This window comes from Chenopodium quinoa, unplaced genomic scaffold (assembly GCF_001683475.1).
Source record: "Chenopodium quinoa cultivar QQ74 unplaced genomic scaffold, ASM168347v1, whole genome shotgun sequence".
NCBI classification, from domain to species: Eukaryota; Viridiplantae; Streptophyta; class Magnoliopsida; order Caryophyllales; family Amaranthaceae; genus Chenopodium; species Chenopodium quinoa.
The window spans coordinates 7412452-7438655 of NW_018743920.1; the positions used below are offsets into that span (position 1 = coordinate 7412452).

General features: G+C 39.9%; 2 protein-coding genes and 1 pseudogene across 3 annotated transcripts; 1 reads left to right on the forward strand and 2 right to left on the reverse strand.

The window, feature by feature from the left end:
* Positions 1–3912: 3912 nt before the first annotated feature.
* Positions 3913–6883, reverse strand: LOC110688306 (laccase-4-like). The gene is made up of 6 exons (XM_021865042.1): positions 6686–6883; positions 6444–6595; positions 5730–5974; positions 5509–5640; positions 4477–5400; positions 3913–4368 (listed from the first exon to the last, which is right to left on the reverse strand). The coding sequence occupies exons 1-6, from the start codon at positions 6782–6784 to the stop codon at positions 4238–4240; spliced, it is 1683 nt and encodes a 560-aa protein (XP_021720734.1). The 5' UTR covers positions 6785–6883; the 3' UTR covers positions 3913–4237.
* A 6969-nt stretch (positions 6884–13852) lies between these two features.
* Positions 13853–15255, forward strand: LOC110688588 (annotated as a pseudogene).
* Positions 15256–15433: 178 nt separating this feature from the next.
* On the reverse strand, positions 15434–17000 carry LOC110688307. Of its 2 annotated transcripts, none has more exons than XM_021865044.1 (3): positions 16792–17000; positions 16385–16437; positions 15434–16292 (listed from the first exon to the last, which is right to left on the reverse strand). In XM_021865044.1, exons 2-3 carry the CDS (start codon positions 16416–16418, stop codon positions 15856–15858), a joined length of 471 nt encoding a protein of 156 aa, XP_021720736.1. In that variant the 5' UTR covers positions 16419–16437; positions 16792–17000; the 3' UTR covers positions 15434–15855. The 2 variants fall into 2 exon arrangements, with proteins under 2 accessions (XP_021720736.1, XP_021720735.1); XM_021865043.1 differs by having other exon boundaries at positions 16726–16999.
* Positions 17001–26204: the final 9204 nt, after the last annotated feature.

The following is a 26204-nucleotide window of genomic DNA, read 5'->3' on the forward strand; positions in this document are numbered from 1 at the left end:
GATTAATTCGTGAGTTTGACATGTATTCTCAAATTAATTTAGGAAATATTTTCAATGCTTATCTAACGTTTCGGGGGTATTCGTTAGCAAGATCCTTAATAATTAGTTGATTAACTGGCTTAATTATAATGTTTAATTAAACATCTAATGCATGCATAGCTTTATATATGCCTTCATATGAGTTGTATGAAGTGTTTACTTATGATCGAGATATGATGTGAAATTAATACGAATTAATTTCAAGATAAAAAGGTTCATTGTCTATCCAAAAATATATATACGAGTCAGGACTCTCAATTGTAATAACAAACTAATGAATATACGTTTTGGCCTGGCTTCATGTATGAAAGCCTCTCAACTCATATAATTAATCTATAACCTTAAGTTTAAGTTTTTATGTCTCGATCAAACATTTCATTTATAAATAACTTAGATTTCAAGAGTTTCCAAAAAAAAAAAAAAAAAAACCCTTAGATTTCAAGAATATCCTTTATACAAAGTATATAAATATATTTAGTGCTAATTATATCCCTACATTATTACTTACAACGAACTTTAAATAACGGGGCACACTATTTTAACATAGGAATGTTGTCGGACTCTATCAAAATAGTTATTCAACTGTACTATTAATTTTACAACATCAAATTAAACATTCTAATATGACAAAAAGGATAAACTAAATTAATAAAAAGATTAAGATTAGAGTACTAAACTTAGTGCTCCAAACAACATGGAACTGATGGACCGTCCTATTTAATTTGATGCGACTTTTAACGTCAAGATCAAGCTTCATCATTACACTTCATACCTTAATGATGTCCATTTACATAAGTCAGTCCACATTAATCAATTAACAATGTTTAAACATAATTAAGCTTAATTATTTTAACTAATCTCTTTTCTCTCTCCCCTAATGATTATCCCACGTCCCGGCAATCACGTGAAACGCAACAAGTGCGCGTATTAGTCAATTTTTTACAAGTACAACTTACGCTTTGCTAGACTCAGTTGACTCGTGGATGCATGCAACAAATATTATTTTGTTACAACAAATTTAAAATTAAAAAGCCATTTAATTTATTTAAATAATAGTGTTAAATAATTTTGTATATAGTTTGTTGTGCTCGTCTCATATTGTGGGGTGAAAAAATATAATACTAGTATTTTGATTGCATGCGGGTCTTTGGAAATCACTAATTAATTACGATTTACATTCTTAATTTGTATTTTTTTTTTACGAAAGTATATAATTTAGGTGAGAGGCGGGTACGTAGGGCGAAAATATTGAAACTAGAACAAGTTTCGGCAAAGCACTAAGGTTTTGCTAAAAAATAAAGAGTTAGTATTTCACTATTTCGTGGATAGATATTACGTACTCCGTATTACTATAAAATCAGGTGAATAAAACGTTTTTTCAATTCGTAAAATCATCACAATATCAAATACTGTAGGATTAAAACAAAAAAAAAAGGTATATATATGAGAATTTTAAAAGTGCATGTTAAAATAAATAACGGAGAGCTAGAATTTGTGTAAAAATAAAGTGTAAATAATTGATCAATATACATTATATTGCATTTTTTTTTATCTTCTACTTAATGTGAGTAAAATAAAATCTAGAAAATGAAAGAGTTAGTGGAAATTAAAGTGGATAGGAAAAAAAAAATTATATATAGTCATTGATATTATCATATGTTATAGCGAAGGTGAACAATACGGTGAGGTAGGGATGAGTAAAAAAATAATGTAAAAAAAAGCAAAAGTATGAAAATAAATAAATAAATAATCCATTAGGTTAGTGAAAAAGTACATTAAATCAAATTTATATTTAAAATTCAATTTAGAAACGTAGAAACGCCAAAGACAAAAATACTTCGTATTAGAAACGGATTAAGGCTAGGAAGCTTTAATCTAATTAATTACAATAACAAGTAAAAGTGATTGGATTAGTATTATATAACTACCTTAATTAACCAAAGTGGTTCATAACCAAGTACAGGGCACAAAGACACTTTTTTTTATTTTTTAGAAAAAAATGAATGAAATATGACCACTTTGTTAGTTGTAGTTCACAGTCTGTCTTATTCCTGGTCCTGCTACCATTTAATTTATTAACTATTACTCATATATGTTTGTTTGTGTATACTTTGTAATGGAGTTGATAAATACTATTGCCCATCATCCATATATATATTACAATATATATGGGGCATCCCATTGTAGCGAATACTCAATGTTGAAAATTATTCCATCTAAATACTATATACATAGTATAAACATTTGCTTATTTTATTTCTTGAAATGTATTTACTTCCTATTTGTTTCTCGTCTGTTTCTTTTTGTTTATCCTGATTGACCGATTCGTATGCATGAAGTATATATTTTCAAAATCCGTTTTTATGTAACAAGGATTGTTTAGATTGGTATTATTAACGGAAGTCATAATTGATGCAAGACCATTATCAAGAATTGCTATTAGCAAAGTCATTAATGGATCAGATGTGAGATCATTATTGAAATACTATGTGTGTATATGAAGTGTCTAAAAAGAAATAAAGTACGATAAATATAAGTATTTTGATGAAATCATTTAAACACAATATATATATATATATATATATATATATATATATATATATATATATATATATATATATATATATATATATATATATATATATATATATATATATATATATGGTACTTATAGTTATACATACGACGAATTAAACGATTACTCAATGTAGAGATTATAAAGTTTCGTTTATAATTTCTTATACTCGTATTATTTTCTCAACAATGGTCAAACTTCTTTATAGAGAAACTTGTTTATAGAACAACAAAAAAACCGAACAAAATATCTAAGAAAATAAGTTAAAGAGAAAAACAAAAAATACTTGTAATATTTTTTTTGGTGAAAAAAAAATACTTGTAATATAAAATGGTGTACTCCGTAATTCCGTATGACTTGAGAAAAGGGGAAAGAACGTACAGCTTAGGAATCTTTCCTTTAATGGAAATAATGTGGGTGGAATTTTGACAAACCCGTTTGTTGCATTATTTTCAGGCATTAATTAATCAGTAAAATTTCAGAATATTTTTAATAATAATTTTATTATTTTTATTGAAAGACTCCAATTTGATTCCAACCACACTCGTGGGTGTCCCTTCAGTGGTTTGCGAGCCAACTTTCTCCCTTACTATTATTACTACTCCAATTTGGAAAAAATGTCATTGATCACGAGTTCAAAGTCGAAATGTTTAATCACAATTTAAACATTGATTAATGGTTAACGGATTTATGGTTAACGGCTCAATGTATAATTTTCTCATTGCTAATCTTTACTATAGTAACATCAGTATGGTCTTATTGGTGTATAATTTTAAAAATGTACTGGTACTTATTATCATTGTTATTACAATTTGCTTGTACTAGATTAAGTTCTACATTTTTTATCATTTACTCAATTTCTTGGCTAGTGTAATTTATTTTCTTCAGACTATGTACTTTTTATTTTGAAGATATGTACTCCCTCCATTTTAAAATACTTGCTACATTTTTCCTAAGCACGTATGCCGATGCTAATCTTATAAGATTAGATGTAAATTCAACAACATAAATTTCAGTAACGATTACAGAATAGAAAGAAACTACGTATTAAATTAATCCACTATAATGAAATCGGGTAAAAAATTGCGGATCATAAAATTTTTAAAAATTGGGTAAAAAATTAATCCACTAAAATTTTAAATTTATTTGATAATGTTACAAATCAAATCTGATTTTCGAGCATTTGTGATCAGACTATTATAGATGGACTATAAATCGTTCGATTTCCAATTTGGAGTTGGGCTATGAATTTACTTTATTTGGGCCTAACTATTGGGCCGAATTTACTATCTCGTGAAGAATGGAAACGAAGCATTTATTTTATTGACAAAAATATATATGCTTGAAGTACATAGTGTTTGAGACCAATATACATTTGGCTACATTGTTACTAATAAGCAAACCATATTATTATCTTAAAATTAAACTTAGCTTGCTCAAAAAGCATATCTTTCTACTAAAAACCACGCAATTCCTTTATAAAAAATTTGTATACTTGTATAAAATTTTGACGTACGAAGTAAAATTAAACTCCATACTCTCTTCTTGTGTTTGGCTCTTTCGAGGACCAAAAAAATGGAACTTTTGTTGTAAAAAATTTAATTAAGCTTATTGATCGACTTGCTAACACTTGGGAAAATCTCTTGGAGGTTTAATTAAAGATTCATTTGGTCCTTTTCCGTTTTCGACTAAGAATGCCATTTTTAATCCCCATGTTGTGTGAATCTCTAAATGGCAATGCAAGAACCAAACCCCTGCGAAATCAAAAGAATAGTTAATATATAAGTATCACAATATTTAATACGAGGAAACTGATAGAGAATATGCACAAAATATTTATAAAAATTATGGATGATTATTACCTGGATTATCGGCTCTAAATCTGATAGCAACCCATCCACCAGATGGTACTCCGATGGTGTTTCTTTCAACGGGATCAACAAGATTGAAATTCTTTGGATCCGTTTTAGGATTGTAGTTTCCTAGACCTTTACCAACAACGAAGAAATTAAATCCATGTAAATGGAATGGGTGATTCTCTGGTGCAATCATCGCGGTATCTTGTAATACCAATTGAACTGTTGCATTGTAAGGAAGTTTGTACACCCTAGTTCCGGTTGTTGTATTAAGGTTTGTCACTTGATTTCCAGTGTAATTAAATGGTGTAGGAGGTTTCGCCGGAAAATCAGCCGTGAACACTCCACTTATATTAGAGTAATGTGCTTGTAGTAGAGAAATATTAGGCATAACAAACGTAACATTGTTAATAGATGCCACGAGCCTAGACCCATTGACACAAGTTTTACAAGGGTTCACCCCTAGCCCTACCGCGAAAAGTAAGGAATGATCAACTTGTTGAGGTACTTTAGCAGGGTACTCTTTTGAGTTAAGGGCTCTAAGAACATTGGTAAAGTTATCAGCCACCTCGGTTGCATTAATTGGTGGTGGAGCGGTGAGGGTGGTCGATAGGGTGGTGGGATGGGACGTTGTGTAACGAACAGCGGCAAGGCCGGTTACATTGTCTACTGGGACAGGTGCATCCATAAAGGGTGAAACTACCACCAAGTATTTACCCGCCTTGTTATTGGCTTCAATTATAACATTGGTTGTTTGACCGGGTGATATGACAATTGTGTCCGTTTTGAAGGGTTTAACATAGGTAGCATCGACTTCGACAACCGTGAGGTGGTGGTTGGCTATCTTGAAGAAGAGCTCTTCATTAAGTGCAGCATTGATAATACGTAGCATGTATTTTTTCCCTGGTTTCACATGCAAGTTGAACATTTCTGCATAATATAGACACAAGTATATGTTAAAATGCATATAATATAGTATAACATAACAACGTGACACAATTATTTTCCTTATTTTTCAAAAGTCGAATAGAGTTTTACCTTGTGAGTTGCAATTCTTATGAATGAGACCTGGATATCCATTAATTGTATGAGCATCAGACACGTTAGGTGCCAAGCCAGATTTCATAGCTTCGTTGATAACAGCTTCGACATCCGATTTCCACCATTCACCTATCCATTTTCATCACAATTCATGTCAAATGATATATCTTTTTTTCAATATGAAGCATAATTTTAAATTTTTTTTTTTAAAAAATTACCTAAGACCAAGACATTTTCTTTATGGGGTTTGGGAAAAGGATAAGGAACACCAAGTTTGGGCAAAATGATAAGAGCACCATGGAGAGTGGCCCTTAGCCAGAGAATATGGGCATGATAGAAAAGGGTTCCTCTTTGGCCCGTCAAAGTGAAGTTGTAAGTGTAGGTTTGTCCTGGTTGGATTGGACATTGTGTTATGTATGCTGGCCCATCTGACCAACCTGTTCTTATTTGTCTGATCCCATGCCTGCCAAAAATCAAACAACATCCAAATAAAGTTTTATTTTGTCATTGGCCCATTGAAATTAATTAATGTATAGCCTAAGGTTGATTGTTAAAATAATACTTATAATATGGTTGATTAAAAGTTTGATTTTATGTTTCTTAAAAAAAAAAAAAAAGGTTTGAATTATGTGGTACAATATTGAAGTTTGATTTTAACAGGGCGAATTACATACTTGATGAATTTGAAAATAAGGGATAATATACGAATATAAATAAAATGTTGTAAAATTATACTTCGTAAAAAATATCATTAGTTTTGGTGGAGTAATTATTTAGGTGAGTAAAAAGTATAGGAAAAATATAAGTTGACATGTGAGTAAAACGAGTATTACCCTTATTTTTCATAGGAAATAAAACATATTTTCTCGTTAAAGTTTAATTAAGTCAAATTCCAAAGTATGTTGAGGGGATGATAAAGAATAGGCACTAACCAATGAATGGAGAGATTGTATTTGACATGATTGACTACCTTCACAAGCAGTGTATCATCCTCCCTAGCGACGATAGTAGGTCCCGGATACTTACCATTTACGGTCACAATTTGTTTTGTTGAACATAATCTCGTATGATTTTTCAACACCACCTATAAATACCACACGTACATATATTATTATAACAATTAACATGCACATATACAATACATTTAACTAAGAAGAAGAAATCATGAACTTACATTGAACTTGTAGTGACGAACTCGAGACTCGACTAACAATGCAGGCAATAAGCAACCTACAATCACCAATATCAACACCTTCTCAACCCAAGTTGCCATTTTTCTCTAACAAAAAGATTTTCGTATGAATTTACTTCACCGAGGTCGAGCTATGTATTTGCTCAAGCAAGTGAAGGACACAAGATGAAACAATGTAAATCTTTGCTTATATAAAGGAATAATAATGTGCAAAGGAGAGAAATTAATTAATTTGCTAAAGATAATATTTAATTATTGCTAAGATGTCATTGTTTATAAGTTGGTATATTGAAAATGAACAAGCTAGAATTTGCAAAAAAAAAAAAAAAAAAAAAAAAAAAAAAAAAAAAAAAATCCTTAACTATTAACAAAGACAGATGCTTTTCTTGTAGACTACACCAAATTAGTTATATTGTGCATGCATATATGTCAAAAAAGTGTAAAATGCCCTGTATTTTAAGCTAAGATTTTTAGTTTTTGCTAGTTTTATTTATTATTTATTTGTGTATGAAATATTATATATCCAATCATATAAAAGAAATAAAAATAGGGTTGGCCTAACACTCTAACAAATAACGATATTGGTTGAAGTATAGCAGAACTCTCAGCTAACTACAACCAAACAAAGGATTTCAATAATATTTATTCAGTTGCTATGTTTTTAATTGAATATTAGTAAATCTAACTAGTTTTGGGTCAAATTGATGACATAATTTATCAGCTAATTAGTACACCAAACCTTTTATTTAACGAAGTGCTACGAGTACATTATTTAATTTAATTTCTATTACTATAAACTATGTTATGTTTGATTTCATAGCATTGACTCATTGAGATACTGGATTTTGCGAGTAGAGAGAGCTGGAGATCATCATTTACGGTTATAATATGCATTGTGATGTGGGTGGTCCACCAAGAATAATTCAAGATTCAATTTCAATTTAAAACCAAAAAAAATTACGCATTATACATGGGTTTTTTTTTTTTTTGGAGAAACAAGTATGTAGGAGAATCATATTAAATCAAGTTCCGTCAAAATAGTAAAATTTTAATACGGAGTAAAAACAAAAAAAGTCTAATTATATACTGTAAATAAATTCATCATATCCCGACATCCCGTATATCTCATCTTGCAACAAGATATGCAACAACATACAAGCTCACAACACTTATAATTCTATATAATCTAGACCTTAACTTAACCTCTATGAAGTTTTAATTTGGACCTCACTATTTTATTGGATTAGATGTAAAGCTTTTTTTTCCTTCTCTTTTTCCATGATTTAAATAAAGCAACTAGCTTTTATTATTAACAACTAAATAAAAGTATGAAACAATTACATGAATTAGTGAATTACATTGTCATTTTCTAACAGGAATCCTCAAACTCAGGCTCTAAGCCTCTAATAGACTAATCACTAATGTAGTGATGACGATATATGTATGTGGCTTAATAAAAGTCACTCCAGTAATGATATATATACTTCGTATAACGGTATAATTATCTATTATGTGTATATATGTGGCCACCTCTCATACGGTCGTACGAAATACGAAGTACAAGTTATTAGACTTTACCATTGTAACTAAGTACTCTCATACGATTATACAAATAGTTAACAAATAGCCAAATAATCCTTTTTTTTTTTTTTTTTTTTTTTTTAGAAAAATACTCCTCTTCTTAGTGAATATAGCTACTATACCTACCGACTACCGTTTAATTATATTGGAATTTAATCAATAAATAAATTTTCCTAAACGGTCAAAACATTGTTATCATATATAGTTGCATAGAATTTCATTAAAAAAAAACGTATATAACACTTCAACTTTCTGATACTCGTAGTTACATTATATTATATAGTTCTGAATAATAAGTTACGCGATCGATCGATATGACATTTTCTGATGACCAAAATTGATTGCTTAATACTACTCCTAGCTTGCATTAACAACAGTAGACATGACATTTTAATATTCTAGCTAGCTAACACGCCAAGATTACTTTTAGTTCAAAAGTTATTTTCATGAACTAGTAACAAAGTACAATTTAATCTAGATTTGCATGCATTTTAGCTTTGATATTTCTATCGTTATGATTTTAAACTCATGCTAAACCTGCCGTCGGATACTTTATTTATTTTAATTACCCTGAATATGATAAGGGATGATAGTGGATCTGGTCAAATAGGAGACCCGCCCCATGCCCGCCCTAATAGGCAGGGATGGAGGGAGGTTTGACGGGGTATAGGGCGGAGATGGGTATAAAAAGTGTACCCGCAACAGGTGATGGAGCAGGTATGGATTTTAGAGTGAACCCGCCCCATTCCCCCCCGCCCCATCACCCACCTGGCCACCTCATATCTGCCTTATACTAATTTTTGTAAAGGTTGAAAAGTTACAAAATATAGATTTTGGTACCACTTAACAGAATCTGGGTTGGATCAGGGTGAGCGGCTGCGTCGGCTTTAGGAACAACTTCTTCCTCTTCAGCAGCCTCCGCCTGCCGTCGCGCAATCTCCTCCCTAACCCAAGCGTCATAGGGTCCGGGCCCCGGCTCATTCGCCTCCTCGGCCAGAATGGCAAGATCAGAATATTTGAAGGCGAGTTCCCAGACGGTGAAGTCCGCCTCCGGGTGGATGAGGGAAAACGCCCGTTGCATCTGGTTTGCACAGTCATGCTCATTCTCTTCAATGAGTCTCTCCTGCTCCGACTCCAAGGTGGCCTTGAAGTTTTTACTGGCAGCAGCTGCCTCTTTGAGCAGGCGCTCATTCTCTTTGGCAAGGCGGCCATTTTCAGTCTCCGCCTTGCTCAGCCGTTGGAGGGGCTCTTTCTGTTCCTCCAACTTTTTATTGGCATCATCCAGGGACGCCTGCAGTTGGTCAACTTGGTTTTTCAGTTGATCAATCTGCTGTTGGAGGGCCTTGGTCTTCTCCGCCTGTTCCATGCGTATAGATTTAGATTCTAAGCCATGCATGTACAAAGAGTAGTCAGCAACATTATGGGCGTCATCAACAGCCCGTTTGCTTCTCCTTACCTCTTCAGACTTGCGGGTATAAGCTCGTTTGAGCCCCTCTACGCGCAGCATAGCCTGCAAAAATACAACCGGTTAATACTGCATATTTAAAAATGCACGTCAAGAAAATTACCGCATGGTTGTTGGAGCATACGTCGGCCAGGTCGACCAGCACCCGGTCGGCATTAAAGGAGTTGATCCCAGGGATCGCCTCCTTCTCGTCCCTGGGGACGGCTTTCAGCATGGCCCGGGCATATTGTGCCCCATCCGGCCAGCGGGGAGAATTATCTGCACCAGAAACAGACGGTGAGAAACTCGCATATGCTCTGCCTATAGATTGCCGGCTGATTGGAGAATCCCCCGGCTGCGATCGAGACTGAATAAGACTTGACCCGCATGGGCAGGTCAAGCAGTGTAAGGTCGAAGTTACCTTGGCGGCCCGAACGGCCTTCAGAGGGACCGGTTGCGGTCCTCAATGGGATGGCAGAAAGCACATCCGCAGATCCAGGCCCGCCTGGGACCTTTATTGATTTGCCGCCGGTAGTTGGCCGGTCGGCTGTCTTCTGCACCTTGGATGCAGACTCTTGTTGGGTCGGCGGAGGCCTGACCTGTTTTTGAAGGGACCGGGGCATCTACTTCCCGTCCTGTAAACGAGAAAAATATAAGTTATGGGATAAAAGGATTGAAGATAACGAGAAGGATCAGACGGTTATACCTTCCTCGCCGCCTGGGCAGCAAGTTTTTTCTCGAGATTGGCTTTCCGGATGTCGGCAGCCGACCTAGCCGGTGTCTTCTCGGTGGGCAGCATTTTCTTGGCTTCTTCTGCAAAGGCAGACACACGGTTAGAATAATAAACAAGCAAGGAAATAAAAGCATCCGGTTCGAAAGACACCGGCTGAGTTCCGAATACATACGTTTTTTAAACATGCTGCTTAGACCACAAGCGGACAAGAAGCATTCGTCCCTAAAAAATTCATGTTTGGGCACCCAGTTTCTAGGTACCCTTACTATCTCTCCGGATGAGAGGGTGTCAGGAACTAACTCAAAAAACCCGGAGTCAAGGATGGTCTCTCTATCATGCTCCGGGACAGGGGGCAGGCAGCACTTGGTTCCCAAGAGTTCTGGTTTCCGGTTGTAGATCCGGAATTCTCTGTTCTCTGCCGTAGTTGGGGCCTTAACCAAGTAGAACCGGTGCTTCCAGTCCGACCATTTGGATGGCTTGTCCAAGGTCATAAGGTATTTGGGCTGGGTGGTCAAGGTATACCAGGCTCTCCAGCCGCCTGGGCTCCTACTCAAGTAATGCATGTGGGAAAACGCCTCCCAGCCGGGGTTGAGGCCCTGCATCTCGCAGGCGGCGATATACCCTAAAATATTTACCCATGAGTTGGGGGTTAATTGCCAGAGACCTAGGCCATACCCCCTAAGTATGGATTTTATTGTGTCGTGGAGAGGGAAGCGGACTCCGGCCAAGAAGGCCGCCTCGTAGCACCCGAACCAAGCGTTCGCGTTCGGTTGTCCATCCTCCCACCATATTGTTCCCAGAGCAGCCGGGATTTTTATTGTATAGTCACCCCCCAGCGGCCGCCGTTTGATAAAATCTGGCAGCGCAGCCCGCATGAGCTCGCGGTCCTTAGAGGAGACGGCGATCATGAGAGGATCGTTCCTATTATCCCAAGAAGGCCTCTCCGCCTCCTCGCTATCCTCAGATTCGGTTAAGTAGCTGCTACTGCTACTTTGAACGCGACCGGCATCAGAGCCGGCTGGGGAGTTGGAGACCTCCTTATCAGAGCCTGCCTGCTCTCTGGTCTCCTGGAGGGGAGCAGTCTCCTCATTTAAAATGCTATCACCTGGGGTGCTAGGAGCGCCCCCGGGTGAGCCTCTCTGCTCTACCTCTCCTTGCTCTACTTCACCGCCTGAAGCTGGGACCTCAGGCGGCTTCTCATCTGAGCTCCCACTTCTGTAGTTGGGATCTCTGGCAGTAGACCGGATTCTGGCCATTGTGTCCTGCGCAGACACAGAGTCGGTCGATATGGGTGTTGAAAAAGGGTTGTCCCAAAGAACAGAGGCGGCAGACCTAGTTCTAGACTCAGCCGTACTAATAAACCGGCTGAGTTCACAGCTAGGTTCCGGGTATGGGTATAAGGGGTCCATCTACTTATGGGACCAATGAACAAAAATGCGAGTAAAAGACTCAAACGGAAATACATGAAAAAGCTAGAAAGAATAGAGACGGTACCTAGAAGAAAATCTGGAAATTCTTTGGGATGCTTGCGAAGACGCAGGCGGTTCAAAATCCGGCTGGGTTTCTCTGATTACCCTCTCGAAAACCTTTTGCTAGCTTGCAACGACCCAGACGGTCTGTAGACCGGTTGCTCTCAACCAATCTCAACTCCGAATGCTCTCAACTCTCAAATTGCCGGCTGCTCTCAAATTTTCAGAAATTTGGCAAAGTTTGTAAATGAGAGCTCGGGGGACATCTTCTCCTATTTATAGGATTTGTCCCAGAAGGTGAAGATTCGTGACTCTTCGCCTTCTGCTTTTCCATCCTTCAAAAAGAATCTGAAGAGTTGTAAAAAAAAAAAAAAAAAAAAAAAACCTTTCACCGGCGCCACGTGGCACCCTGCCACGTCAGCACCAGTGAGGGGCAAATATTTGGGGTAAAAATACCCTAAACACGTGGCCCAATGGCCTAGTGACACGTGGCACCCAGCCGTTGGTCAGCAAGGCTCCAATCCTCTGCTGACACGTGTCCTCTAAACCCTAAAAGGGGAACCATCCCTTCCCCACTATAAATAGTGGAAGGACCCTCATTAAGGGGCATCTGGAACATTTATTATTCACATTGAATACTCCTCAAAAAGAAAAACACTTACCCCGAGCAATATTAATTGCAGAATTCTCCCATTACGCGAGAAGTAACTTCTACATTACGTGCATCCTACCTCCCATATCTTTACTAACTTGATCGTCGGAGGCGGAGCTCCTACCCCCAGGAGTCTTCGTGATTTTGCAGGCACAGGCGTCGAAGGGCATTCTTGGAATTGTAACTCTCCCGCAGGACACATCAAAAAACCCCGAAACAGATAGTAATATAAAATGTGATCGATTTTGTTAGATTTGTCATTTTTGGAGATGCATGTTTAGCCTCACTAGGTACACCTCTTTGCAAACCTAATCTTTTCTTCTACTTCGCATATTAAAACTTTTAAATACGCATATCAATTATTGGGAATTATACCATTTAAGTGTTGCTAACTATGTACCACTCTGAAGTGCTATCAAAAGTATTTAATTAAGAACACAATTTTTTTTGCCTCACTTGCAAAAGTAATTATATCTAGCATAATATTACTCAATTTATTTCAAACCATCAATTTATGCGAAAATAGGTCTCTAGGAGACAAACAAAAACCTAGATTCCTAGTTAATTCACATCATTGCCCAAAACATAGAAAAGAAAGTTGACAAATTGCATATGATAGCATGATTTCATCCCTAACTATATCTAGCATATATATTACTCCCTCAGTTCCTAATTATTTTTCCCGATTTGACTTTTATCTCGATAAATATTTCAACCAGGAATACATTTACGAAGGGAATACTAAGTAGCTATTGAAAATAGCTGGGATTTGAAGGGTGCGGAGATGCTTGATTTCCTGTAAGTTGTTGCACAAGACCCCTAAATTCCTCTGGCTTGACCTCTATAACCTTCGGCGATGTCATGTACACAACAACCGGACCGGGAATTTCTCCCGGAATTTGCTTCTTGAACTTTGATGAATCGTTGCATGCTGATCCTGCTAAGCACTCTTCAGTCCTTCCCTTTGGTGCATGAACATTAACATCATTATTGCAGCTCATATTAATAAATTACGTGATTCGATCACTTAAACAGCAATAATCTCTCGAAAAAATTGAGCAATCTGATCTATACAATTCTCAAGCAAGCAAAGGTGAATTTATATATGAGTGTGTGCATGAAAGAACTTGAATTATTAAACCGGATTTCTTGGGTCAAACTCATGACTTAGTCAATATATGTTTGAATATATCAAGTACGTCTAGTATGAGTGTTATTTTGTTAGTTTATAATTATTATAAAGACGAACTAAATTAAGTCTTTTTAAAAAATGGCAGGTGAGGTGACTTTTGCTGGACCCTTTAATTGCTACAGCCGACACTTGAATTGTTAATTTAGATTGAAATGTCAAAAGAGATTAAAAAAAGTCAGATCAAGAAATTCAGAAAATTAAAGCACGTTAGTCAAACCATTGGAGATTTAATTACATTATATAAACAGTGACATATATAACATTCCAAAAGTACGTACTAGAAGCTCTCATAAAGAACAAGGGCGCAGCCAGTCAAAGTCGTTAATTACTAACGAAATGATATCCGTGTCATGTAATTGGTTGACAGGAGTGAGTTAGTTGTACTTAAAAGACGCAATCAGCAATGACACACCAATCACGCCGACGAGGTGCGTGGCCGTGTAGGGGAGAAATTATTGTATGTATGATCCTGAGACTTTGCTTTTTACCCGGCCTCTCGGTCTTCTTACGAAAATAATAACCATATGTCTAATGAACCATGCAATAATTACTCGTTTAAGTTCCCAACCATAGGTCATGTTGTGCACGGACCGTGTATCTAATTTGATTTTGCGTATTGGTAAAAATTAGCAAAAGTTATGCATCAAATAAATAGATATTGACCTAGATGAAAATTGGAATTGTATGTTTACATCTTTCAGCAATAGCTTTATTTTATGGATGTAGGATGGAATCACAGGGCTATCTAACCCTCTAGACCAATCCTTGGCATTCATTTTAGCAGATAATGATTTTGATGTTTGGGTTGCTAACTCTCGTGGGCGTGGCACCAAATATAGCCTCGGTCATATGGCATAGCTCTAGTGACTCGGTTATCTCTTCTTCCTATTGACAAAAATATACAATCTTTCTGTCTCATGTCAAAAAAAACAGATGTATGGTTTACATTCACCTCTCCTCCCCCGGTTCTATTAACTTAATAGTAGAATTCGTAGAATCCTTATGTAGGCATATTGGGATTTGTCATGGGATGAGCTGATGGCATATGATCTTCCAGCAATGGTCCAAAATGTGTATGATCAATCTGGTAAACAGAAGCTACATTATGTTGGGCATTCACAGGTAAAAATACTGAATTGTACTGCACTAATGTTGATCGCATTTCCTTCTTCCCAGTTTCTGTATAACTCTCAGGTATTTTAGGAGCACTTTAGCAGTTTGACTGCAGGGAACATTGATAGCCCTGACCGCCTTTTCCCAGCAGAAGCTGTTGAACATGGTAAAATCAGCCGGGTTGCTCTGTCCAATTGCTTATCTAAGTCGAATGACTTCCCCACTTGCTAAAGATGCTGCTGAAAACTTCATAACTGAAGTAAGTGCACAAGCTTATCTAATCTCTAAATGCACGCGTTTCTAACTTCTAAGTCCATAAATTGCATACTTCTTACATTATAAGTACCCTTTTCAGAGTACTCATAGCCCCAATAATGGACTCTCAGCAAACTTAGCTTGCCTACTTCAGATGCAGGCTTACATGGTAGCAAGAAACCATCAGTAAAACATTCACAAATTCAGGGGTCCTAATACTAACCACACCAAAACAAAAACCATACAATAACAAAGTTGTCCAGTGTTCATCTATCTTATTTCACCCAAAAGTTCCACACAATAATAGCGTTTCACTATTATTCTTCAGGTGCATATACATAACAAATAAACGAAGATTGCCCAACAGATAGTACTGCTTATGTTTTTCTGAACCTAACAATTTAAACTATCAACTTCTTATGTTTCTCTACGCCAACTGGCCACCACTAAAATACAACGTTTTACCATCAACCACTATTAGTGCTTTATAACAACATGAACTCAACAAACCTCATTTGTTCAGTCATTTCTAATACTAGCCACAAGCCAAACTGATCCGTATAGGAATAATTTAGCCCAGTTTTCATATTATTTCATCCTTGAAGTTCTACTCAAGCAATAGTTATGTTCGTACCTAAAATCTTTTAAAGCTCAAATCCAGGACCTTACATAAAAGTTTTATGCTTACTTCTTGCATCGTCATTCAAGTCACATCACTCGACATCGAAGCCCTTTTCTTGAAGTTCAGCAATTACTTCATTCCTCATCCTAAACCACAGCTTGTGAGCCTCCTGCTCAAACTTCTTGTTCTGCAATTCCTTCTGATAGTTGAACGAATCCTTATCAGTATCAACCGTCCCTTTCGGACCAATGGTAGTGCCAATCATCCCTCCCTTAGCAACAAACTCTTCCATGGCTTCTTTGTCACCCGGGTACGGAAATTGTCGCCTTTCGTAGAGATGAGCCAGTTCTTTCTCCTCCTTAGGACGAGGCTTCAACGTCCACCACCCAAGTGGGGATGTTTCATTGTAAACCCAAGCTGCCCCAAACAATGCATAGGTGCATAACAATGCCTTACCCACTTGCTTCCAAAAGTACCAATCTTCCCTCCCTAAACCCACTTTTTTCAAGACTTTAGCCCATTGAATACCTGTTATAGAAGCATTGCAATAAAGAATAGTAAAAACATAAGCATGTCATTTACGCATTTCATCGAACAGGTGGTGGGCATTAGCGTTTAACCTGTTGGTGCATCTGGGAAGCGCTTCCGAACCATTGAATCGAATTGTTTCAAGCTAAAAAATCAAATGAAGTAATAAAATCAGATAATCCCATCATTAAATCATCATGAATTGATCAATTTTTGTAATTGGGTGCCCAAAAATGCACATCAAATCACCAGCCAACTTTTGAGCTGAATTCAATTTTTGATAATAACTTCGCAAAACCCTAAAATTTTACGTTAATCGACTCAGATAAATACAAATTTTGTAATCAAAAGCAATTGGAGCAAGCATTTTTCAAAATTTTGCAGCGATAAACAAGAAAATATGCAAAACAGGAAAGCGAAAGAGTAGAATTACCGGAAAAAGGTTTACGTTTGATAGAATGATAAAGTTGATCAAACCAACGAAAGCGGCAAGACTTGCCTGAGTGATCGGGAGTTTCGCGGGCGATGAGGTTCGAATTTCTGCTTCTAACTATGCGATCAGCTCACTTATTACGGTGTCTTCCTCCGGCTATAAGCCTATAATAACTGCTTACGAGCCACCCGAACTCAACTTGGTCAACCTCGACTCGAGATGACTCGTGCTTATTCGAATCAGCTCGAAACTCAATCAGTGTACAATAAATTTAATATTTTTCCGTTCTTCTATCTTTAAAAACACAAAAATTGCCTTAACATTTAATAAATTTAAATTAATACAATTTAGTGGAAAAAAATTATAAGGAAAAGTAAATATAATTAACAAACGTTTAAAATTCAAGAGAGCTAAACCTGTAAACGAGCAGCTCATGATCGATTTGGCTCGCCTCAAAATTTAACGAGCACAAGTCGAGCAACCCTTTGCTCGTGATCAACTCGCTTGATTAGCACCCCCTAAAGGGAGAGTGCATTGTGTTAGGAAAGGGAGAGTGTGCAAAAGTTGAGTATTAAGGACTTGGTTCATTTTGTATATTTGGACATTTGGTTGTAAAAAAAAAAAAAGTTTTTGACCAAAAGTTAGTTGAATGACTCATAATATTTAATCACTTAGTCAAATCCACATACAGTTTGTATTGTGTAGCATCTAAATAAATTCTTCTACTCTATGGAGATATTATGTTGTAAAAGAAAATTAACTATTATTTCATCATATGAGAAAAAAATTTCAAAATTGATTATATTTGAAAAGAATTACCGTATAAAGTATAGTAACTCTATAATTAGTAAATCAAGTTAAAATGTCTACTCCTTGAGGGTTTTTTTTTTTTTTTCATGGTAAGGTCTATTGGGCCCAAGTACAGGACTCCTATCACAGGAATACGTGGTTGGCATTGTCCAAGGATAAGAGAAGAGGATTTATCATTGATGAGAATCAAACCTCGCACCTCAAGGATACGAGGCGACCTTTCGTGATACTGCATTAAAAGTCGATCCTGAGCTCAGACCACTCCTTTAGTTGCTTGGTGAGCCAAACCATTCATTTCTCTCATTATACATAAAGTTAAAGCAACCATACGTCATTGTTTAATGTTGAATCTAGCTAGTTTATATATTGACAATTAAAAAAAAATTAAAAAATTAAAAAAAAATAAAAATAAAAGACATATACGTATTTTCAATATCATGAAATGATAGATCTCTAACCGATAAAAAACATACTCCTTCCATTTTTATTTATTTGCACACACCACTTCGGCACAAACTCCAAGGAAGATATTAAACTGGGTAAATGGACAAATATGTTGATGGTTCTTCAACTTTTTAAACTTAAATTATCACGACTACCCGTCAATCCTTTTATCTCCAGTAAAAAGAAAGTGTTAAGTTGTTATGGTTTAAATTTTATAGCTTAATTCATTTGTTTATCTCCTCAAATAGCGTGTCAAAATGTGTGTTGAAATATAAGAAAGAGAAAACAACAATAAAGCCAATTAGAACACAGTGATACATAATTGGTCCCACTCGCATGCCAACTTGCATCAATTAACTATAGGATTAATACTGTTTTTAAGCCCAACTTTCACCAATTTATTTTTATTAATCCCAACTTTGGTTTATTCCTCAATAATCCCAACTTTAAGGTGAAATATCATTCTTCAATTCCAAAAACTAGTGACCGGTTGAATGAGTTATATTTTTTTTAAAAGTGACACGTGTCGTTATGTAATTGGTCTAAATATATATTTTTTTAAATAATTAATTTTAGATTTTTTAAAAAAGAAACCAGCCCCTTAACCACCATACGCAACATTCTTCTCCGGCGAACAACCCCTCCTCGCCGACACTACACGCTCAATCCCCCACTAGCGAACACCACGACGCAATCCCTCCTCCCCCGACGACACGAGCCCACCGTACCTCGATTGGCCCGATGCGAACATACCACCGCACCAAAAACCGCCCAATTCAAACCGCAGCAACGATCTGCTTGCCATTTAAGCCGCATCAAACTTCTGCCATAAACACAACAAGGAGCTCAAAAGGTCTCTTTCTCTCTCCTCTCGAATTGTTTGCTTTTTTCATTTCAGATTCGATCCCTAACTTTGATTTCTTTACCCATATTTTATTATGATTTGGGTTTCTTTGGTTTGATCTTGATTTTGTACAAGTGAGAAGCAAAGATGGACTACGGTGGCGTGGTTGTTGCAGCAGTGAGGGTGGCTGTGATGTGCGAATTGGTGGCGATGGTGGTGAAGGTTGCTGCAATGTGAGGGGTTGATGTGGCTGCGCCTGCCGCTGCAATTTGATGCTCGGAGCAGGGGACTGGGATGGTGGCCATGGCAAAAAAACCCCACAAACACGCCTGAAAAAACTACAAAACACCTCGAAGAATCCCTAGCCACCCTAAAAACTCCCCCAAGCACGCTAAAACCCCACTTGATCATCATCATCAACAACAAAATCGGCCATGGGATGGGGTTTTTTAGCGGTTTTTCGATAAGGTGGGTGGGTTTTTTCTGGAATTTGAGGGGTTTGGGTGTTCGATTGGGTGGTCGGAAGTCATGGAGGAGAAAGGAAAGGGAAGGGAAGAGGAAAGGGGATTTCAGGTGGGGTTTCGGGTAGGGATTTCAAGGGGAAGTGGAAGGGCGGCCAGAAACGGAGGGGAAGGAGGGTTGCTGGAAATGGAGGGGATGGGGGGGGGGACTGCCGGAAATGGAGGGTGTTTGGGTCCAATTTAGTCCAATTGGGCCTAAGCACTAAATGATCCAATTAAAAGCCCAAGGTCAAGGTTCAACTCTCCAATTGTGCTAAAGTCAAAGGTCAGCCCACAAAGCAAGCCAATTGGGCTAAGGCCCAACCTCTCCATGTATGATGAGGTATAAAAGCCATCATATTGATACATTCAAGAGGGGGATTCGGATTCATTCATAGATTCATATGTTCATTCATATATTCTGAGATATTCCAAAAAAGCCTCAAGCAACAAACTCTCTTGCATAGTGTCTTCTTCTTACACATTGTACTGACTTTAGCATCGGAGGGGCCTTCCTCGGCAACACCCCCGAGGCTAGTTTACGTGTGTTTACTGTGCAGGAAATCTTCGGCCCAACATAACTTGGACCGAATCCAGCCTTCTCCATTTCAGCGGACCTTCGGCAAGGTCCCATTGTTTTCACCCGAAACAATTTGGCGCCGTCTGTGGGGAAGACTTTCAAAAATCTTTAAGCCAAATTCCTAACCAAGATCATCTTGCAATTATCTTAGCAGCAATGGCTAAGAACCGCAAGAGCAAAAGCCTCCGTCAAGGAGCGGGCGAAAAGCCTAAAACCCCTACACCATCGCCCTCGCCGGACCGGAACTCTCCCAAGGGTGCCGGCTCGGGGGGAGGATCATACAAGGAGGATTCCCTATCTCCCGTAATTCATGACTCTCAATATAGGCCGGGCCACTCTCGGTCTAGCAGGGGTCAGTCCGATCATAGGACATATTCAGTGTCCCAAAGCCAACCATCGACTGCGCGCCCTCATTCCCACACTCGGCCGAGGACCCCTTTGACGGGGCCCAGCTCGGAAGAGGTGGCAAGAGCGCTGGCAGTACTCATGGAGGCGATGAGGGCACAAAATATGCCACCACCTCGTGATCGAACTCCTCCGCATACCCGGCATCAGCGGAGGAAGTTAGACCATGATGGTGGGAAGCTTCCTTTCTTCCGGGAACTGGAAGAGTGGGAGGAGGATTCTTGGAAAAATGAAAAACAGAGGAAAAAGAACCCTCAATTTTTAAAAGGATCCTCATCCTCAAGACCAGAAGCGCATAAGAGCAGCAGCTCAGCTTCTCGGCCAGAATCTACTCACCGAGAACCTGAGACTGTTCGCAGAAGCGTCCTTGACCGACTCGGCGGCCAGGAACCGAGCGTGCGTAGTCGCCTCTCGTTCCCTGCAGCCGAGGCCCAGACTTCCCAGCCAGGGACGAAAACCACTCCTACCTCTCTAAGAGGGCGGAGCGCGGTCCCTTCGGCCAGGAACAAGGGCAAGGCCGTTATGCTACCCGCTAGTTCACCATTCGAGCAATGGATACTGGAAGAGCGCGTACCCACGGTTAAAATCCCTTCGCACATCACATATGACGGGACCACGGATCCGAAGGACCACGTGGCCTCGTATGAGACTCATATGCATCTTTGCCCCAGATCCGAGGCGACTTGGTGCAAATATTTCCCAACCACTCTCAAGGGGGTCGCGCAAGCGTGGATCTCCAAGGGAGTAAGGCAAGGCTCCGTAACAGGGTGGGATGATCTGTCCTCCAAGTTCAGGAGCAAGTTTTCCACGGCAAACCGCCGAGAGAAGACTACCGCAGAGCTCATGAGTCTGCAACAGGGGGAAACCGAAAGCCTCCGAGACTACCTGACCCGTTTCAGTAACGAGTCATCAAGCGTCTCCCAGCTGGACTAGGGGCTAGCCGTTTTCGCAATGCAGAATGGCCTTCAGCCAGGAAAGTTCCTAGACTTCATGGTCATGCATACCCCGCAGACTTTGGAGGAAGCTCTTAGTGCTTCGGATAAGTTCATCCGAGCCGAAGAATGGAACAAAGTGAAAACCCAACCTCAATCCGGGGGAGGGAAACAGAGGCAAATACCCTTGTCTGAAGGCCAAGGCCATAAGGCAAAGGGAAAGTCAAAGGCCCCGGAGCAATCTTTGGCCAACGACCCAAAGAAGGAAAGATTTGCCTCATACACAGGCAGATACGAGTCCTACACTCCGCTCTCTCTTCCACGCGCCAAAATTTACAGTGTGACGAAGGAGGAGCAGAGTTACCGAAAGCCGAGACCACTCCCAGAGTGGTATCAGCGAAAAAATAAAAATCAGTGGTGTGAGTTCCACGAGTCTTCGGGCCACAACACTGAGGAGTGTATCCAACTGAAGGACCAGATAGAGGACATGGTCCGGAAGGGATACTTGAAAAAATACATCGCGGATCACCGCGAGAAAAAAGAATCCGAGAGGTCAGCAAAGGACCCTCGGCAGGACCTTGATTTCCCCCGGAAAAACAGTAAAAAGCCGGAGGGGAAATTCCCTCCGATCAATGTTATCTCGGGAGGAATATACTCTCGGAGGGAGCACAAGCGCCACCTTAGAGCTTTGACTCACCAGGTGAACAACGCTGACATTCAATCTCCCCAGTCGCCGGTGCCGAACATGACGTTCACAGCCGCCGACTGCCGGGGGATTACGTTCCCTCACGAGGATCCGTTGGTGATCATCGCCACGGTGGCCAACCACGACGTCAGTAAGGTCCTTGTTGACGGTGGCAGTGGAGCAAACATTCTGTTCCGAAAGACCTACAATCAAATTAAGCTGAAGCCCAAGCACCTTACGCCGGTACCCTATCCGGTATCCGGGTTCAATGGGGCTTCAACTTATCCAGATGGGAAGGTGACACTTCCTGTCACCATCGGTTGCGATGAGGCAGCCCGGAACGTCATGATTGAATTTTTGGTCATCGACGCTCCTTCAGTGTACAACGTGATTTTGGGGAGACCCATAATTCACGAGATCCAAGGGGTCGTCTCAACTTATCATCAGCTGATGATTTACGTCTCAGACGCCGGCTTCCCCGAAAGGATACAGGGCAACCAAAAGGACGCCCGAAGGTGCAACTACCTCAAGCCATCCAGTAGTCGCCCAGATGACGACAAGGATGAGGAGGAGAAAGAAAAAGAAAGAGAGCCAAGCACAAAAAAGCCGAAAGGCCTAAGTGCTTCGGCCCAAGGATCTGTACCTAGAGGTAAAGGGCCCGAAAGGGAAAAGGCTAGCTCCTCAGCTGAGCCGCAAGACTCAGAGAGCCAGCCGAAGAACAAAAAGACTGGGACACCTGCTGACATTGGCAGCAGGCCAGATAATGAAGAGTCCAATCCATCAGCAATGGACATGGACCAACAGACTGAAACAGTTGAGTTGGCCGAAGGAGACGCTGAGAAATGTGTAACAATCGGGATGGACCTTGATCCGAACACCCGTTGCGAACTTATTCAGCTCCTTCGGGATAACAGAGATGTGTTTGCTTTCTCGGCAGCTGATATGCCCGGGATAAGTTCAGACCTCATCTCCCATAAGCTTAATGTTGACCCGACGTGTCGACCAGTTAAGCAAAAGAAGCGGAATTACTCCGCCAATAAGAACCGAGACATCGCAGCCGAGGTTCAAATTGTTATTCAATGAAGTCCAAATGGCTAGAGGAGCTCCCTGGAACCCTTTGGTCCCTTCGGACAACTGAAAAAGAGGCAACGGGCCTCTCACCTTTTGAACTGGTGTATGGTGCCGAAGCCGTCCTTCCAGTGGAAATTGGCTCTGAGAGCCTTCGAGTGCACCACTTCTCGGCTGAGAATGAGCGACTGATGAGGGAATCTCTTGATTTCCTCGACGAAGTAAGAGACTCAGCCCGAGATAGAATGGCCGCCTAAAAGCAGAGAATCAGCAAATTTTATAACCGAAGGGTCCATGCAAGGCCTCTCAAAATTGGAGACCTTGTCCTTCGGAATGCTGCTGCAGTTCAGAAAGGCCGAATCCATGGGAAACTCTCAGCTGCATGGGAAGGACCTTATGAAATTTATGATGAGCTTCAGCCAGGGACATACCGCCTTTGGCAGTTGGATGGAACTGAGTTGAAAAATCACTGGAACGCTGATGTACTGAAAAAATACCATGTGTAAACCCTTCGGGGCAGAACAATCTTTGTAAGTACATTTTGAACTAATGAAAGGCCTTGGAGCCGCCATTTATATAAATGTTTACAACTTGTTATCCTTTCAAAATTTTCTTTGTTCTATCTACTCTTTAAGGGTTTTTTATTCAGCCTCGTCTGAAACCTTCGCCTTCGGGTAACTGGGTTTCAGATTGCTGACAAAACTCGTCTTTTTAAAGAACACTGGTCTTTCAGCTGAAGTCAAACTTCAGTAAGACTTGTTCTCCAAAGACATGAGTCCATGGACAATTCTGGGATATTGCCTTAACTGAGCCTTGTATCCCAGAGAGCCATTATCCGAAACATTGCCTTAAGTTGGCCCTGTGTTTCGGGTATCCATTTTTCAAAGATAGACAGAAAATCAAGGATAACAACAACAGTTGAAAATTTTTATATCAGCCTCGTCTGAAACCTTCGCCTTCGGGTAACTGGGTTTCAGATTGCTGACAAAACTCGTCTTTTTAAAGAACACTGGTCTTTCAGCTGATGTCAAACTTCAGTAAGACTTGTTCTCCAAAGACATTAGTCCATGGACAATTCTGGGATATTGCCTTAACTGAGCCTTGTATCCCAGAAAGCCATTATTCGAAACATTGCCTTCAGTTGGCCCTGTGTTTCGGATATGCGTCTTTTTAAAGAACACTGGTCTTTCAGCTGAAGTCAAACTTCAGTAAGACTTGTTCTCCAAAGACATGAGTCCATGGACAATTCTGGGATATTGCCTTAACTGAGCCTTGTATCCCAGAAAGCTAATATCCAAAGCATTGCCTTCAGTTGGCCCTGTGTTTCGGATATCCAACTTTCAGATGAAGTCAATCTTCAGTAAGACTTGTATCCCAGAAGCATTGCCTTCAGTTGGCCCTGTGTTTCGGATACCCATTTTGAAGAAGTGAAGAAATTGCTTATTCCGCTGAAGTCATACTTCAATTTCTGGGGGGCAAGAAGCACTCTCAGTGCAAGTATGTACGGCAGAATTGAAGAAACAGAAACAGTAAAGCATTCAAAAACAAAGCAACTGAAGAGAAGAACATCAGATATATAATTCATGCTCAGAAATTGAGCTACAAGTTCAATTAAACTGTATCGGCAGCCGCCCACAAGCGGAAAAATAACAGCTGCCGAAATACGTACATAAGCAAAAAAAAATAAAACTGCTGTACGACAAGGCAAGCTGAAGCAAAAAACAAGGCAAAAAATTCAGAAAGCGGCAAGTCTAAAGTTAAGCACATGATGAACCGCAAGATTCTGAAGACGACTGCCCGAGTTCCTATGCTTCAGCCTGAGGATCAGACTGATCAGCGTTGAGCCCCATGGTGGCCTCAGCCCCAGCAGCAGAAGAAGCGGGCTTTGCACTCTGCCGAGCCTCCCTTTCCCTCTGTTCAGCTTCCAACTCCATTCTCTCAGCTTCCTCTTCGGCTTCCTCACCCTTAAGGATTTCAGCTTCGGCTGGAGTTGCATACTTCATATGAGGGTCTTCGGGATTCTGGACCCATTCAGCACACTTAGACCAGTCCAGCTTCGGTTCAGCATGAAGGCAGACTCTTCGGCATACTCGGAACCCGTTTCTGAAACCCATCTCATATTCCTCTTGGGTATAGACACGGACTTTGAGTAGAGCCTCAACATCAGCCAGCTTCTTCTGGGTCTCCTCCAAGTCTTCCTTGGATTTCTTCAGCTCATCAGCGAGCTTGGAGGAGGAACCTTTCAGCTCATTCAGCTCCTGCTGAACTTGGGAAGCCTTTGTCTGAGCTTGGACCACTTCAACTTTTTGTGTCATCAGTTGATCCTCAGCCTCATGGAGTTTAGCTCTCTGAGCTTCGGCAGCAGCAGCAGCCTCTGAGAGTTGGACATCTTTGGCCCGGAGCAGCTCTTCAGCAGCCATTCGGCTAGCTTCAAGAGCTTCTAGACGTTGCTGCACTTCAGCTTGTGCAGCAGCTCCTTCCTGAATACGGCTCTCAACAGCAGCCTTGAATTTGGAGACGTCCACTCCCATATGCTCCTGGAGGAATTTCTCCCCTTCCATCAGTGGGGGAAAAACTTCCTTCTCCATAGCGTCGCAGAAGGTTTTGAGGGCTTCAGCAGCTCTTTTCTCATACTCCTCACCCTTCTGCTGTTTCTCTTCAGCTGCTGCTTGCTTCAGCTTAGCAAGCTTTAATTCCTCTTCAGCCACCTTCTTGTCGTGCACAGCAGCCTCTACCCTATCTTGTAGGGTATCTGATTAGGGGATTTTTATCCACCAAGCGCCGTTTGACAAGTGGACCAACCAGGTTCCGCCACGCGTCCTCCACGGACCACTTAAGACACGCCACGTGTCCACCCATGCCAAATGGGACAACCGGCCATCAAGGCCCATTTCAGTCTAGAAGCCCGATCGGCCCTAGGTTTACCTTAAACCTAGAGAGTTGCACGCTTCCCAAGGCTATAAATACTCGATTAATCCTCATTAATCAAGGGACCGAATAATTAACGGAACAGAGGAGAAACATTACGGAACACACTAATAACCGGCTGATCTCGCTAGCAAAGCAGATTACCTACATTAAATACTCTCACCTAGAGAGACCTTATTACTTTAATTTCTGTATTAATTACTCCTTAATCAGGTACTAACTTGACCGTTGGAGGCGGAGCTCTCAGGAGTCTCCGTTATTTTGCAGGTACAGGCGTCCGGTT